The 15,771-nt window shown below is 43.0% G+C and overlaps 5 protein-coding genes across 5 annotated transcripts; 3 read left to right on the plus strand and 2 right to left on the minus strand.

The window, feature by feature from the left end:
• Window positions 1-637: 637 nt before the first annotated feature.
• On the minus strand, window positions 638-838 carry LAESUDRAFT_603237 (uncharacterized protein; the record flags this gene model as incomplete). Its single annotated transcript, XM_040903088.1, has 1 exon — window positions 638-838. A coding segment is annotated over one exon (201 nt), but the record flags the coding sequence as incomplete, so codon positions are not given.
• Window positions 839-6,306: 5,468 nt separating this feature from the next.
• LAESUDRAFT_717588 (uncharacterized protein) lies at window positions 6,307-9,964 on the minus strand (the record flags this gene model as incomplete). Its single annotated transcript, XM_040907346.1, has 16 exons — window positions 6,307-6,447; window positions 6,480-6,661; window positions 6,736-6,798; window positions 6,910-7,106; window positions 7,251-7,335; window positions 7,383-7,500; window positions 7,546-7,628; window positions 7,680-7,816; window positions 7,866-8,237; window positions 8,317-8,774; window positions 8,817-8,973; window positions 9,017-9,117; window positions 9,175-9,648; window positions 9,712-9,733; window positions 9,762-9,826; window positions 9,881-9,964. The coding sequence occupies 16 exons, from the start codon at window positions 9,962-9,964 to the stop codon at window positions 6,307-6,309; spliced, it is 2,739 nt and encodes a 912-aa protein (XP_040759006.1).
• Window positions 9,965-13,606: 3,642 nt separating this feature from the next.
• Window positions 13,607-13,954, plus strand: LAESUDRAFT_664300 (uncharacterized protein; the record flags this gene model as incomplete). Its single annotated transcript, XM_040905109.1, has 2 exons — window positions 13,607-13,798; window positions 13,856-13,954. Coding segments are annotated over 2 exons (291 nt in total), but the record flags the coding sequence as incomplete, so codon positions are not given.
• Window positions 13,955-14,537: 583 nt separating this feature from the next.
• On the plus strand, window positions 14,538-14,990 carry LAESUDRAFT_739231 (uncharacterized protein; the record flags this gene model as incomplete). Its single annotated transcript, XM_040910986.1, has 2 exons — window positions 14,538-14,673; window positions 14,719-14,990. 2 exons carry the CDS (start codon window positions 14,538-14,540, stop codon window positions 14,988-14,990), a joined length of 408 nt encoding a protein of 135 aa, XP_040759008.1.
• Window positions 14,991-15,274: 284 nt separating this feature from the next.
• On the plus strand, window positions 15,275-15,648 carry LAESUDRAFT_763868 (uncharacterized protein; the record flags this gene model as incomplete). The annotated part of the gene is made up of 2 exons (XM_040913341.1): window positions 15,275-15,287; window positions 15,374-15,648. 2 exons carry the CDS (start codon window positions 15,275-15,277, stop codon window positions 15,646-15,648), a joined length of 288 nt encoding a protein of 95 aa, XP_040759009.1.
• Between the last annotated feature and the right edge of the window lie 123 nt (window positions 15,649-15,771).

Raw genomic sequence — 15,771 nt, forward strand, 5'->3', positions numbered from 1 at the left:
TTTTACGCACATTGTGGTTTAGCCTGCAGGGCTTTATAGCACTTTGTGAATACTTTTATATGCATTATGGATGAATTCGATTCACTCTGTGGATGGGTGGGAGCCTTTTATGCACATTGTGGTTCAGCCTGCAGGGCTTTATAGCACTTTGTGAGTAATTTTATGCACATTGTGGTACAGCCTGCAGGGCTATATAGCAGCTTATACATGGATATGATTTTATATGTGACTTAGTCAACTGCTTTCATGCACATTGTAATATAATCTGCAAAATGTTATAATTCTTTAAAAATGTCTTTTATTCACTTTGTGACTTTGTCAATTAGTTAAACACTCCCTCAGCTACCTATGCATACTGATTTCATGTCATTTATCAATTACCACTTGGGTAAGAGGGCCATTTCTGGCAGGAACGATTTCTGAGGTCTTGATGTTCTTCATAGTTACTATTACCAGTTTACCATGGCATTCATCAGATTGATTGAAAGGAATAGAATGTTGCCCACAGTGAAACATCAGTTCATTTGACAGATATTGAAAATGATGTGATTGTTGAAGATGTGGCTGTATGTATTTTAGCATTTGAGAAGCGATCATGTGTAACAGATTATGTTTTTATTATCAGAGGTATTCAGGATAGTTTAGTGTAGATTGTAACAGAGCTAAATCTACCATGTGCTTTGTTGAAAAGAGTAGGGTGTGCCATTTTCAGAGTGTCTTCTAAAGTTGAGATATTCCCTGTAACAATTCCATCATTATACCATGTTTGATTATTGATGTCAACAATCCTGGCAGTGAAATGAAACCCACCAAAATAAATAATACCACACAAGCGAAATTTTGTACCTTGTTGTCCAATGTACACAGCAGGATCTAGTTGAATCTGCTTCTGATTTGTTATGAATGCTAAGAAGTTAGGGATGTTAGCAAGTACATATTTTCTGACCAGCCTTCCATGACAAGTTTGGCACATTAACTGAGCTTTTTAGAAAGAAGAGCTTGCAGCCATTCTGATAGTTTTCTGTTTTTTGAAGAACCCAACTTGACAAAGGACTCTCTCCAGATTGATAAACTGCAGTCCCATAAATCAATAGAAGTGTCTTCTGCATTGATGACTGCATTGCAGTGGTGACAATGAAGTTGGATGATAATATTGGAAGATGAAGACTGAAGCATGGCAGAACACAAGCTGTAGATGTCTGTGCCATCTTTTCCAGTGGTGGAAAATGCTGCAGGGTCTGCAATGTGTAATTTTGCATGGATAACATCTCTTGCATCTTCCATGGAACATTGACCTATCTGTACCTTGGTAAAGATGTTAGTGAACTTGCGGAGAAAGTCATTCTGGTTGCTGACCAATTCATCCCATTAATCTGGACAATCTTTGAAGACCTTGAGAAGTATGAAGAAAAGGCTATCATAGGCATAACTGTAGTTGTTCTCATCCCATATGAAACCAACAGGGCTTAAGTACAAGGAGAGGGGTGAAGTGGACCTTTTCTTTTTGTCAGTGGAGTGTTTTCGATCACTGACACGCTTGCATTTTGCCTGTTTTTTTCCACCGTGGTCATTGCTGACTGTGGGCAAAGCCTTTGTTTCCTTTGCAGGCACATATCTGTAAACAGGTTTGCTTTCCATCAGTTTGTTCTGTGCCACTGAGGCCTTTTGTGCATCATCAATGCATTTGGAAGGCTTGCCCAGCATTTGCCAGGGACTGTCAGGCTCTGGGTCATCCAGTGGATATGGATCTTCGTTAGACCACTTTAGTGCCTTGTGCATGGTTCTCGGCATGTACATGGTCCCTTTTCATGCTCTGTAGGAAACAATGAAAGCATTTCTGATTACACCTTTGACAATGTCTGGCAACTTTTTGTTGTATCGAAGGTTTGTGATTTCATCTAAAAGTTCAAGGTCTCTAAATTCTTGTCTAAGTGAACCAAAGATGCCCCCCCATCGACTTACGCTCGTTGAAGCCTTGGACAATTATGGTTCCTTGATATATAGAGCCTCTAGAGAGACACATGTATATGGACTGATGAGACTTGCAATTTTGGAGATCACATACATTGTCAGGCCTTGTGTGACCTTGGGAGGTGAAGTCCATCATAGCAAAATTGGGTATAACTGCAACTTGGTCTCTTACAATGGAGACCGTTCAATCATTGGGCATCATGCATGTGATTTTCATCAGCTGGTGACTAATAGAGACTACATTTTCAGGTAGTCCTTCCAACTTGATGGGTGTAGGAGAAGAGGTTAGTTTCACAAAGAGGGTGTCTAGGGCCAGTTTAATATCCTCCAAAGATCTCGCCTTCCACCCAGCCACTACACCTTTTGCACCATTGGTCACACAACACTCGGTATCCTCATTGGTCTTAATCATGACTGGCATGCCTATGCATAGGGTTCATTTTCTGGGATGGTTATCTGTACAATCGTGAGGCAGATTCCATAAGACCCTCTGAGTTTCAGGGTCTATGACATTGATTGACCTTTGTGGATTTATGCTAGCATGTTTTGCCTTTCTTCTCTTTTCCTCTGCATCTGATCTTCACTTGTCTTCAGAGTAAAATGTAATGAGTTGTTGTCCTATCTCTCTGGCAAAGTGTGTACAGCTGAGGTCATTGATTTTGTCTCAATATGCATTCCAGGGGGTGATGACGGAAACATTTCTGAATCTGGGCTGATTTAACTTTGGCCTATCTGCAGCATGACCTGCTATATGTCCCTTCAAATGTTGTATGTCTGCCTGGGTGCAGGACTTGTATCGTAAGTTTTCCAAAGCCTTTCTCATTTTTGCATCATCAGGAGTTTGCTGCTTTTGTCTCATATTCTCTCTCAAGATTACCATAGTCATGAACTGGTGCCAAAGTGCTTTGCCTATAGATGATTCTTGTTCATAGTGGCTGCTGGTGGTATGCAGCACTGATCTGACTTTATGGGAGAACAATGAATGTCCTGATCCTGCTGGAGGAAGCTGTGCAATGTCTCCTGAAAAAATCATGTTTATTCCTCTAAATGGCTTTCCTTCATTTTTGACAGCTGAGCACATCCTTGAGCATATTTTGTATAAGCTGTGGCAGTCCACCATTGACACCTCATCCAAAAAAATGTACTCAACACATTGAAGACATGCTCTTACTTGAAGGAGGCTGGCTGCAGATTCCGAAGTGTACTTGCTCATTTCTAGGATAGAGTGATATGTTGAGCCAGCAATCAAGGCAGCAGCTGATCCAGTTGGGGCAATGCAGAGAAATCTGTAACCCTCTTTACGTTCATTGAAAAAATGGATCAATGCCTTTATGATCTGAGATTTTTCCATTCCTGCCATACCACTGAGGTACATCTTTAGCTGTTCTCCACTGAGGTCTGTGGCATGATTGGCAACAATTCTGAACCCACGTTCCTGCTCTTTGTTTAGTTTGAAGAGTGCGCTAGTATCATCAATGAGCCTTTGATCTTTTTCCTCCTTTGCTTTGAACCTCTTCTCGAGATAAGACATGTCAATCACTTCACCACATCTACATATTTATTCACCACAGCTCCTGTTGCCTTGTCAACAACATTTTTTGCAACCACTTGATCTGTGCGAGACTGTATAATTTCCTTCTTTCTTTCCACGAGAAGCGATCACCACTCTGAAGCAGTATGATCCTTTCCGTCACAAAATTCAGTAGATGAAAAATGACCTTGAGTGGCATCACATCCTTTGGGAAGGTTGTCCATCCATCCAGAAGTATGCATGATGTTTTCCGCATGCATCATGTGCGTTAACTGCAATTGAGCCTTGGTTCCCAAGTTATCCCACTCTGAAATATTGCCAAGAACATCATAGTGTGTGGTAACCTCATCAGCAGCACTTTGTCTTCCATAATCATCATCGAGTGCATCAATATGATCATTGTTCATGCCAAACAGCATACCACCAACATTTGCTTCTGCTTTCCTCAGCTTTGCAAAGTTATCTCTGTCATTGTTACACTCATATCTAATGTGCATGTAGTCCATGATCTGTCTCTGTCTGTCAGTAAATTGATGTTGCTCAAAAACATCATTCCATGACATCATCTGATCACATTTGAGGTCGTGTCCTGACCTCCACGGCTTGAATAGAGTTAACATGGTCATGGAGTATTCCTCTCGATTGTCGCTGTCCCTACGAGGCAAGGCACCATCAACAAAATTGGAAATCATGCTCTCGTCCTCTGGCAAAAACCTTACTTGCTTGGATTGATATTGAGGGTGGGCTGGCAAAAAGTGTGCAGGTTGAAGTTTACGGTCTGCGATATCTGCTTTCTCATTTGCGTGAAATGTCTTCACATTTTTCGAGGTGAGCAATAGTTCGTCATCACTGTCAGATGAATCTGTACAACATTTTTCTTCATCAGAGAAACTAGCATTGGAAGAGCTTTCTTCATTCTCTTCTTTTGCTGAAATGAGCTCCCCTTCACTTTCTTCATTCTTTCTTGTCTGAACGGAAGTTCTGTGGGAAGATGATCAAAGCAGAAGCTCATCCTCTTCATCTTCCAGCTGTAGAGATCATTGCTCACCATCAATGAAAGGTTGGATAATCTTTGACCACAACTGAGGAGCAGAAACATCTTTGATGAACTTATGTGACTCTTTCATTACTCAGCAGATCCAATCATACAGGCAAGTTCCATCGAAGATCGGAGGTCTATATATGTAATCGTCTACTGCAGAGAGCACTACAAACTTGCCTTAAGTTTGACTCAATATCACTTTCTCCGGAGGCTCAGGATTGGTAAATATCTTTGTTTCATTGGTTGGCTTATTATCATCTCAAGCGGTACATACTTGCTTTACGAAACTTTTCCACATGCACACATTAAAAGTATAGTTAGTGTAATGATCTTCATGCTTCAGAAGATACAAGCAGGCCATTGGTCCTCTGATCTCCATGCCGGCCGTCAATGCATTAACAATTTTTGTCAGCAACATCTGACCTTTTTGTATTCTGTCTGTGTCCCCTGCAATTAGGGTTTCACTTCTATCAAATACTTTGCAGACAGTTTCAAACATTATGTGGGTTTTCAGAGGCATCTTGATAATATAGTCAGTTACATAAGCAATGACTGATTTGATCACGGTCCCTGCACTTCAGGCACCCCCATGTCAAAGGCTCTTAGCCATATCTCTGTCTCCTTAAAGATATGGCTAAGAGCCTTTGTAGTGATGGTCTGGCCATGGTTTTATACAATTTGTGGGTCCTATGATGGTCCTTTGGTACTTCTTGCAGAGGTGGTACCTTCTGGGCAGTACTATAGGGACATTTGTAGGCTGTAACAGACCTGGGCTCAAGGATTTTCCCATCATCATGACTGCTGTCACATGGTGTTTGGGGGTCATATGGAACATTTTGAGAGCAGAAAATCCTGGATTTTCAGGATACTTATACTTTAGTGCAACACTTTGCAGGCTATATTTCTGCTGTTTCATCATTTAGAAATTCATTTTTTGATATCACTGACCTTTGATTGTGGGTTGATATACACCATTCCAGCTGAAATAAATCATAGCAGAATTACACTCAAAACAGTCCTCAGGCTAATTTTGATAGATGAATTCTCAATTTCATTAAATTTACTTTGTATCTGAGATTACTGCAGCATGAATATCAGACATGATTATGATCACATGGTCATACTAGTTTGGTTTCATAAGTCATCCTGGTCCTCCCAGACCAATGTCTGCAATATCCCGTGGTCCCTCATTCTGATTACATGGTCATACCAGTGTAATTTTATAAATCATTTTGCTCCTTGCAGAACGATGACTGCTATAGTATCAAAAATTCTGCCTGAAATCAAACATGATCCATTTGTTGTTCAGTCATTTATCAACAATGCATCATAAGTATACAAGCAGATTGTATGGTCCAAGCTGGCAGAACCATAAGGTGCACAACATGCATCTGTGCAACTCATTCTAAATACTTTCATGGGATCTTCAGCCTTAACTTCATGCTTGGACTTACCCTCCTGATGAGACTCCCCAATGCCATGAATCACCAAATCCATATCACAACTATCTTATTTTCTGTTTGAATGAACATCCCGCAACAATGCCATGCTTAATTAGTTTGTTTGATTCCACATATGGGCTTAGTGAGCAACTTAACAAATAATTAACAATTTCAAACATTTTCAAAAACGGTCATTTTCAGAAAACTCGTAATTTATCCAGACTGATCAAGACACATTGCATTGAATGATGCACCAAGAAATGTATATACAACATGAGAGATCACATATCTCAGCCCCTACAGTAGTCATGCGTGATATTTCACTTATTCCCTGTGTGCCTGCATTCCTCAAAGTTAGATGAAAGATAATCTTCATGCTCCGGGTCAAAAAGGTAGTTGTTGTAGCGAGGATAGCTAATGTTGTCATGTGCACAGCTTGAATCTGCAATGGCATTGCCTTGCTGCATGTAGATCAGATGCACAACAGACGCACCATAAGCATTTGTGAACATGTTGGCCCTGGATGAGTACCCATAGGGAGGGACGAAACCTTGCATCCCCATCGGCTGCCTGTAGCGAGGGTGAGGTTGCAGCTGAGTATTGAGCATGTGGATGTCCCCATGTCATAGTGGATAATCTTGGCCTTCACGGCCTCACTTGGTGTGAGGCATGCACCTGTGTTCACCGTGAGACTTGCTGGATGAAATGTGGCTTGTCTTGCCTCTCCTTGTCATCACCACCTCATCGACCATTCTTCTTCTTCTTCTTTGAAGAAGGAGGATGTGAGGCTCTGACAGCCTCATCTGCTTCATCTGATGTGAAGGCAGCATGATGGCAGGATGGCATTGGTGCACGTCATTCATTATGGGCATTGACAGTGACAGTATGAGCTGCTGCTGTGTGGCAGCGAGGCTTCGACGCACGAGGTTTGACATCAATATGCATATTGGCCATATGAGGCACGGCAGTGGGCACATCACAGCAATGCAGCAATGGTGACGGCGACTCGTCATCGCTCTTGATGGTGATGATGCGAGTCAGGTGAGTAGTTGGAATGTGCAGACGGGGTGACGATGAGGACAGGTGCTCATTCTCACTTTTGACAGTGATCACATCAGAACTGGGTACACGGTGGTCGGTCATATGCAGTAAATGTTATTCAGCATCGTCGTTGATGTTCAGCAAGTGATTATGGGCCCTTTTCTTCTTCGCGCCCTTCGACTGGTCTTTCTGTAGCTTCCTCAGCCATTCAGTCGAGTCACACAGAGTCTTGTGCTTAGTGCCTGTTGGACTGATGACTAGGGGAATGTCATCTTTGCCAAGGTTGTCATCAGACATTTCGAGGTCACCTGGCAACTGGTCAGCGAGAAACAAGTGTTACAAGCAAATAACGTACTTTTACTCCACCTCTTGACGTGAGGGATTGGTAGCGAGGTTGCTCCGCTCTTCTCTCTCTGCAGAAAGCCCTTCACAAGCTTTCTGAGCTCTTCAGTGTTGAGAGATTTGAATTCAAACTTTGAATCTCCAGGCACAGGTTGCACATCATCATGTCAGTCCACCATAGTGAGATTGTGCTTGTACGTGAAATTCAGCCAGTTCTTCCATGGAACGTGCTGCAGGTTCTTCATGTCAGAATATAGACCTGTTACCATAATGTGAGACACAGAAGGCTGGACATGTAATTAGTACTCACTGAGGGACCCTTGCATGATTGACATCAAAATATGGCGATGACGGTCACGAGGTGACTCTTTTGCGGTGCTCTCCACATTGATACCGGGACCACCTACGAACAAAATGTTGGTGCAACCTTGGCCTAGTTTGACATTTCTAAGAGAGCATTGTCAGTATTATAGGTGGAGCACTCGAGAACACTGACTTGACCGCAGTTGTAAGGTCATCTAAGAGCTTCACCACATTGATCTTGTTCTTCTCAATCAAGCTCATGACATATTGTGAGCCACCAAAGAGGGTGAAAAGCTGTCGAGCCACAGTGTCAGTACCAGTGTGTATGATGACCCCAATAATCTCCATATTCTCGAGGTTGTGGTAGGTTCCAGCTAGGTTCGTGAACTGCTTATGCACACAGATCATCCTGGCTGTTGTAGACTTCACAGAGTGGATGGCATGAGTGAAGTCCTTTTTCAAATTGTTGCAGTAGTCGAATATCAGCTTGAAGGTGCATTCGCGAGCATTGTCATCACCCTTGATGCTCTCACAAAGTTTACGATAGGCTTTGTCCATCATGTTGCTGTATTCAGCAGGAGTGACTAGACATAATGAACCTGGCCAGTCATACACTAAGAGAAGTTGAGCAATGAATGTCGTACTTATCGTTGCCAGCCTGAGCAAATGGATGGTGGTCTGAGTACCACGTATGGAACATGTTGAAGTGATTCGGTATGCGAGATGCCTTGATGCCGAGATTTGCATGGATCAACACATCATGTGTGCCCTTGCCAAATTGGCAGGTGATGTCTTCAGCTTCAGTCATAACACAGTGACCCAGATCTTCTGCTAGCTCTTTGGTGGCCTTGGAGAATGGCCCCAGTGTCTTTGCCCACTTCTCTGTCTTTTCTGGCCCATCACCAATGCCATCACTGTCATCATCATCATCACCATCAGCATCAGAGATGGCACTCCCTAGCCCCTCGTCATCCTCACTGAAGATGGCATCATCATCCGCATTGGCGTAGTCACTCAAATCTGCATGAGATTTGCCTTTCTCTTGATATGTATCAGCAGGATGTGAATCTGGGCCTTCTTCACTTTCACAGCTAGCCTGCAGCTGATGGTGGTAACTTGTCATTACTCAATGTTCATGAATGACCTCATCTTCAAGCTCTGCATCAATCTCGCAATCTTCTTCATCAGTATCCAGAGCTTCGTCCAGATTCTTGTGCATCAGCTGAGCTCGCTTCTTCAATGCCACCCTGCAAGTCTTGCTGAAGTTGCTGCCTGAGGTGTCAGAGAGCACAGGGTCTTCGCTGGGTCAGCGAGCTGCATGTCATCAAAATGTGTAAGAGGAACTCATCTATTTTGTTGTCTGCACCATCATCACTAGCGAACGACTCCCATGTGACTCCTTTGTGTCTCGATGCGATAAGTCTCTGATTACGTTTTGCTGCATTCTAGTGCATTAGGGTTCTGTCAGTAAGTATGTGATTATGCCAGCTTGTATGACTCACCATATTCTTAACGTGACGTACTTGGTCACCATCCATTCCAAGCTCATGGTCGCCCTCCCTCTCAGCCTCATCCCATGACTCGTGCTTAAGAAGGTTCTCTGCATCATCCTTGCCATCGTCATTGCCACCATTCTTGCTGCTGGCATTTTCGGTGTTGTGCTTGCCATTGTCCTCATCACCATCCTCGATGTTGTGCTTGTCATCGTCCTCATCGCTATCCTTGATATCGTCCTTGCTGTTGTCCTTGCCATCATTCTTGCTGTTGTCCTTGCCATCATCATCCTTGCCACTATCACCCTCATCATTGTCATGCACCTCATCCTCACAGTCACCCTCATCCTCATCCTCATCATCATCCTCTTCATTTGCTTCCTCAGCTGCACCCTCACGTTCATTCCTACACATGTGTGGTTGCCTTATTTTGCCAATGTCGCTGGGCCCATGATGAGTTGATGCCGATGGAGCAGGAGCAGCCTATGTGAAGGTATAAGATGAGTTCATTTTTGGATCTTCAGAGGATCAGAGATCACCACTCACCTCAGCATGGATTCTGGGAGATCTGTCATGCCGTCCCTTCATGGTTTTACTGGTGGTCTTTTGGGCAGTCTTGCCCTTTAGTCATGGTTTTTGCAATAGGCTTGCCTTGCTTTGCCTAAGTAAAAGATTTAGATAATACGCAAATGATCTCTGTCGGCAAGTAACTTACAGCTGGGTGTCCTTTATCTGAGTGGGCCATACCATCATTTTGACCGTCCAAGTCACTGTCGGGTATGTGACGACCACTGCACATCATTTTACGGGTGCTGGGTGGATCGATCACAGCTTCTGGAGGTTCTGCTTTGCACCCAGAATGAAGGTGACACGGCTCAGGCTAGGGAGGTTGTGCTCTTGCATGAGGCATGACAGTGGGAGGGAGTCAAGATGAGAGTTGCTGACAGAGGGCGATGGTTCAACCTGTGAATGCGAACATGTCTGTCAGCTTGATATCAACCAGCACAGGGAGCGTGAAGCGTACCGAGTTCTGGTCAGTTCATGCTGTAGCCTGACTGGGAAATTGCACTTCAGAATGAGCCATAAAAAGTGATGTTCATGCCCAAATCTGAGCATATAAAGCAATCGGAGGCACAACTTACACAGGAGACAGCACCACAATGTGCTACTTTGTGAGAAGATCTCCAAATTATGATTGTGCCGGTATGCCTGACTGAGAGCGAATCTAGTATGTTCACAGAGGTGGGACATCCCAGCATCGAGAATGAAGAGGGTTTGAGTGGAAGAACAAGCCATGTAACATTGCTGCAGCTGCAGGTCTGAAGTCGGGCGAAGTATTCCAGAAGTATTAGACGATGACAACGTGGCTGCAGAGGATTACTCCAACAATCTAGCGACTCAAGGTCATTCCAATCACTGGGTGAAACAATCAATAATTTGAGGTAAAAGATGGTAAAGATATTGAAGAAAAAGTTCAAATCTTTTTAGCATCTTCACTGTCAATTTCTGATAAAAGTATTTATAATATTTTTAACATTTTTTGTTGTGAAAGATGATGAAAAGATTGAAAGAAGATTGCATGAAATATTAATAATGATTTCTTCAACCATTTTACAATCTTTCATACAAAACTATAATGAAAAGTTTCAAAATCTTTTTTCACTCTTTTTTAATCAAAGATGATGAAAATATTGTGACTATGTCATGCCCTTGTTTAAATATACTAAGCTAGTGCTAAGATATGGAGGTTAATACTCAGGTTTATATACTGGCCGTATACTAGTACTATAGTTAGAAGAGTAACACTAAGATTTAAATGCTAGTACTATGCTAGTATTAAGGTCTGAAGATTAGTACTAAGGTCTGCATGTTAGTACTAAGGTTTGAAGGTTAGTACTATACTAGCATTCAGCTAGTACTAAGGTCTGAAGGTTAGAACTATGTTAGTACCAAGCTAGTACTAAGGTCTGAAGGTTAGTACTATGCTAGTACTAAGCTAGTATTAAGGTCTGGAGGTTAGTATTAAGGTGTGATGCTAGTACTAGCATAGTAGTATCATAGTATTGATCTCTAGATGTTAGCACTAGCTTAGTACTAGCATAGTACTAGCCTTCAGACCTTAGTACTAGCTTAGTACTAGCATAGTACTAGCCTTCAGACCTTAGTACTAGCTTAGTACTAGCATTGTACTAGCATTCAAACTTCAGTACTAGCTAAATGCTAGTATAGTACTAACCTTCAAACCTTAGTACTAACATGCAGACCTTAGTACTAACCTTCAGACCTTAATACTAGCTTAGTACTAGCATTTAAATTCTAGTATTACTCTTCTAACTATAGTACTAGGATACGACCAATATATAAACCTAAGTATTTACCTCCATATCTTAGCACTAGCTTAGTATATGAAAAAAAGGGCATGACATAGTCACAATATTTTCATCATCTTTGATTACAAAAGAGTGAAAAAAGATTTTGAAACTTTTCATTATAGTTTTGTATGAAAGATTGTAAAATGATTGAAGAAATCATTATTAATATTTCATGCAATCTTCTTTCAATCTTTTCATCATCTTTCACAACAAAAGATGTTAAAAATATTATAAATACTTTTATCAGAAATTGATAGTGAAGATGCTAAAAAGATTTGAACTTTTTCTTCAATATCTTTACCATCTTTCACCTCAAATTATTGATTGTTTCACCCAGTGAATGGCCATAGCACAGACTGAGTACTTGAGCTGCCATTGCCCTCCACACTCTGAACACATGCATGAATGCACGTACCCCAGTTCGCAACATAAGGTCAGTAGTATGCATGCCAATCAAAACAAAGATGACTTACTGAGCACGAACTGCCTTTAGCTTGAGCCAGCGGTCGAGCATTGTTATGAAATGTTGTCATTGTTCTTGTCTGGCACAGACGCATGTGGACGGATCAGATGAGTTCCGTTACATGTGATCTTTTATGACTGCTCACAGCTTTCTGCCCTCCCACCCACCCCCAACATGTTCAATTCTCGCCGACAACATAGTACTCCATGACTCGTTCAAGGTCTCTGTGCTTATATTTCTGGCATGGTATGTCATGCCATCCATCATAAGGTATATATTGCAGCAAATGCATCAATAACTCAATTGTGATTTTGTTAATAGGGATTTGGTCGGTGCACTGTATTCTCGACTCCTGCACCTTTGACATGCAGCATTCCATCAAGGTATGCATTTTTCAGATCTCTGCTTTTGTCTATTGTGATTCTCATGACCAGTATTGTCCTGCATTGTCACCATCTACTTATGCATGCAAGACAAGCATACAAGAATGCAAGGGAAGCCCGTCGATCAATTGCTCACATAGCACCCACATGAAATGGATTTACGCTGCATGAGGTTAGATGATTCAGGAAGATTTGGTTGTGGGACTCGAGTGTGTGGTGTCTAGCGATGTGCTTTGATTGATCGTGAATCTAGTATGTTCATCTTCAACTGAACGGGGTTTTCTTTTGAATTAAACAGCCGTGCATGCTTCATTGCAATGAACGTGTCAAGAAGCGAATCATTGCACTACCGCGGGATGTATCGTTGGCACTAGTGTTGAGGGAAGTGAGTAAGGTGGTGAACTTGTTCAGAAGGGCATGGTCTGCTGGGGCAGCGCAGTAGTGGCACTGGCCATGAAATGTTTCCTGTAGGCTGGGTACATACGCTCATGCTCGAATTCATTTCCTTTGTGATCATTGACCGGTTCTCCAGGGAAGTCACTCTTTGAAATGTCTTTCCAACATGCAAAGGCTCACTGAAAAGATCCCTTTCTACCTTCAAGCCCAGTGACTACTCGCTCATCATCTACGCATGCAAGTCAACATGTCAGCAGAACTACGGCCATGCACTATATAAAACATCAGGACGCTCCTAAGAGGCGATGACCCCATGGAGCACACAACATACAACTTCAAGGACTCGAGACCATCATCAGTCTTCCAGGTGGCATTCAATATGCTCAAATAAACACCACGCACGGCCGTCTTTTTGACCGTCATGGCTGAACATTTGCATAGCCTTATTCAAGCCCTCTATCTGCAGAAGGGCCATTCACTGGCCTTGCCGATTCACCAGAACGGGACTCAATTCTCTACAGCATGCACATCACATTCGATCAAGAGCTGGCTGAACTTTGATGAGCTCACAAATGAGGAAAGAAGGAGTGGCAGTGGGAGAGATGGATGACTGAGACGATTCCTTCACTGTTACATCCTCATCTTGGCCTTCTTCACCTGTCTGCTTCTCTACGTGACATCCCCCATTCCACAGAGAAGGACTGCACCTGTGAAGGCATCAAGATGCACATGCTGGAAGTGATATGCATTTACTTCGAATGTAAGTCACCGTCACTCTCAACTTATGGTGCCATGTCTGACAGATATCAAGGTCTTAAAAAAATCACACTGATTCAGCCATGCAAATTCTGGCACACAGATTGTTTCCATGTGTGCCGCAAGCTCCCAGCATTGCTATTGACTTGAACCTCTTGCAGTTTGTTAAGGACCTTTTCATGAGACTTTCATCGAATGTCTCATCATTCTGCTCTACGCTCAATTTTTTCCTTGGTGAGCGTGACTACAAATTCTCGACTCAGGTAAGTGTGCAAATTCTCTTACATAGTCATCAGGTGCTGACTCATCACTGCTTAGAGAATGCATTGCGAAGGCATTTCGGCAACGCGTTGCTCTGGTACTTCAATCTCGTCAACTCCACGAATCAATTCATACAAGATCACATCAAAGACACTTGAATCCCATGTACCTCTGATCCTTCACAAGACAAACTGGCTGCACAGAGGTCCAACAGCAACCGAAGTGAAGGACAATGTACGTTCTTTTGATCTCACTCACTTTCCGGTCTCAGACTGACCTTTTCAACCTATAGCGAGCGCCTCCCCTATTCACAGTGAAGGTGTATCATGAGATGCCAACACTGGCAATGACAAAGCTGACAGCAGCGATATAAATGTGCATTCACCTCAAGATGCCCAGAGTCATCCACAACATTCACGACAAAGACCCAGTGAGTATCTGAGGGCAAGATGTCCTCTCTGCTTCAGAGGAGTGTTCTTGGATGGAGCTGCTGACATGTAAGTATTTTATTATTGTCTATCAATCGGTGCACACTGATAGATGTGAAACAGGCTGAACATTCTTGTTTGCATCAATGCATGCTTCACTCAGAAGTGCAGGAAAGGCAAGGGAGAAACTCGAGACCAACTGCGACAACATCTGGGGAGCATTTTTGTGTCAGAGGGTGAGATGAAGACCATGGAGGACTACATCGAGAGCGTTTGACCGCCCTGCAAGAGTGGTACTCGAGCTATGCCAGCCATGCAGCCTCAAGGTCAAGACAGCTATGAGGGGGATTTGAAGATACCCACCTCAGTTCTGGATAGATGCAAAGAGTTCTTCCTCACTGCAGATGAGAAATGCCAAAAAGCCAGCACACAGTTCTTCATGGACACCAGTCTCATGGCACTGTTGTGTCACCATGACCATGTGCTCTGGCTAGTTAATATGATGTCAGCTGGTGAGCGGCAACACTACACACTCACACTAATCCATCACCTCTTTCAACATCTCCCCTCCTCAGCAACAGTTGGACTCCTCTATGACATCGCATGTCAGCTGCATTGCAGCTGTATCAACTGGGGTTTTCTTGGTGATGTCATTGATCGCAGGACCTTTGCGATATCAATATTCCACACATACGGCCATCAATGGTCATGTCAAGTGATCTACCACCCTCGCAAATGCATCGGGTTTGGATTAACAGATGGATAGGGATGTGAGCACTTTTGGAGTGCAATCAAAATGCTCATACCAACGCTTTGGGTTTCAGGTGTAAGTTTCAACTTTCATTGAGGCAAATATGTTCTGACACGCCTTTGGCAGTATCACCAGCATTTATTTGTCATTGATACACAGGTCAAGCATCTCGACGATCAATCACTTCATTCTCTCAGACACTGGGTAGCAAGAAAGTGGGCTCAATGCCAAGCCAAGAAGACTACTGCAGAGGCTGAGCTGAGATGTTGCGGAGTGGAGGTAGCCATGCTGCAACAGCAATGGGCTGCCCAAGTAAGGGGTCAAATGAAGCCTGTTCCACATAAGTGATGCCACCCGCTGATTTACTTCATGTGATGAGGTACTGATGATCTATTCAGGGCGGTCAAACAACAGAGCAAACCAGGCAATCGAGACAATTCTCGCATTGCAGAAGATCCTGCAGACATACCAGATGACAGTCCATGACCTCGAACGCAAGCTCATGGGAGATGGGAGCTTTTTTGATAGCAGTGAACTCATCATTCAGCTTGAGGATGTGCAAATGAAGTGTACCACGATCGCTCAAGCAATCGTGTGGAAGAAGGCGGCACTTGGCATTGCCGATCAAGCAAGGCTATCCAGCCTTGTCAACAACAAATTTCTTCAGCTCTAGATGAATGCGTGTGCTCTTAAACAGCACATACGTGATCGCTTATGACAGCGAAAATTTGAACTCGAACGTTTGGAGAGATCATATCACCAAACAGTTAACAGTAAGTTTGCAAAGGTTTCTTAC

The sequence above is a fragment of the Laetiporus sulphureus genome (genome assembly GCF_001632365.1).
Source record: "Laetiporus sulphureus 93-53 unplaced genomic scaffold LAESUscaffold_63, whole genome shotgun sequence".
Lineage (NCBI taxonomy): Eukaryota > Fungi > Basidiomycota > Agaricomycetes > Polyporales > Laetiporaceae > Laetiporus > Laetiporus sulphureus.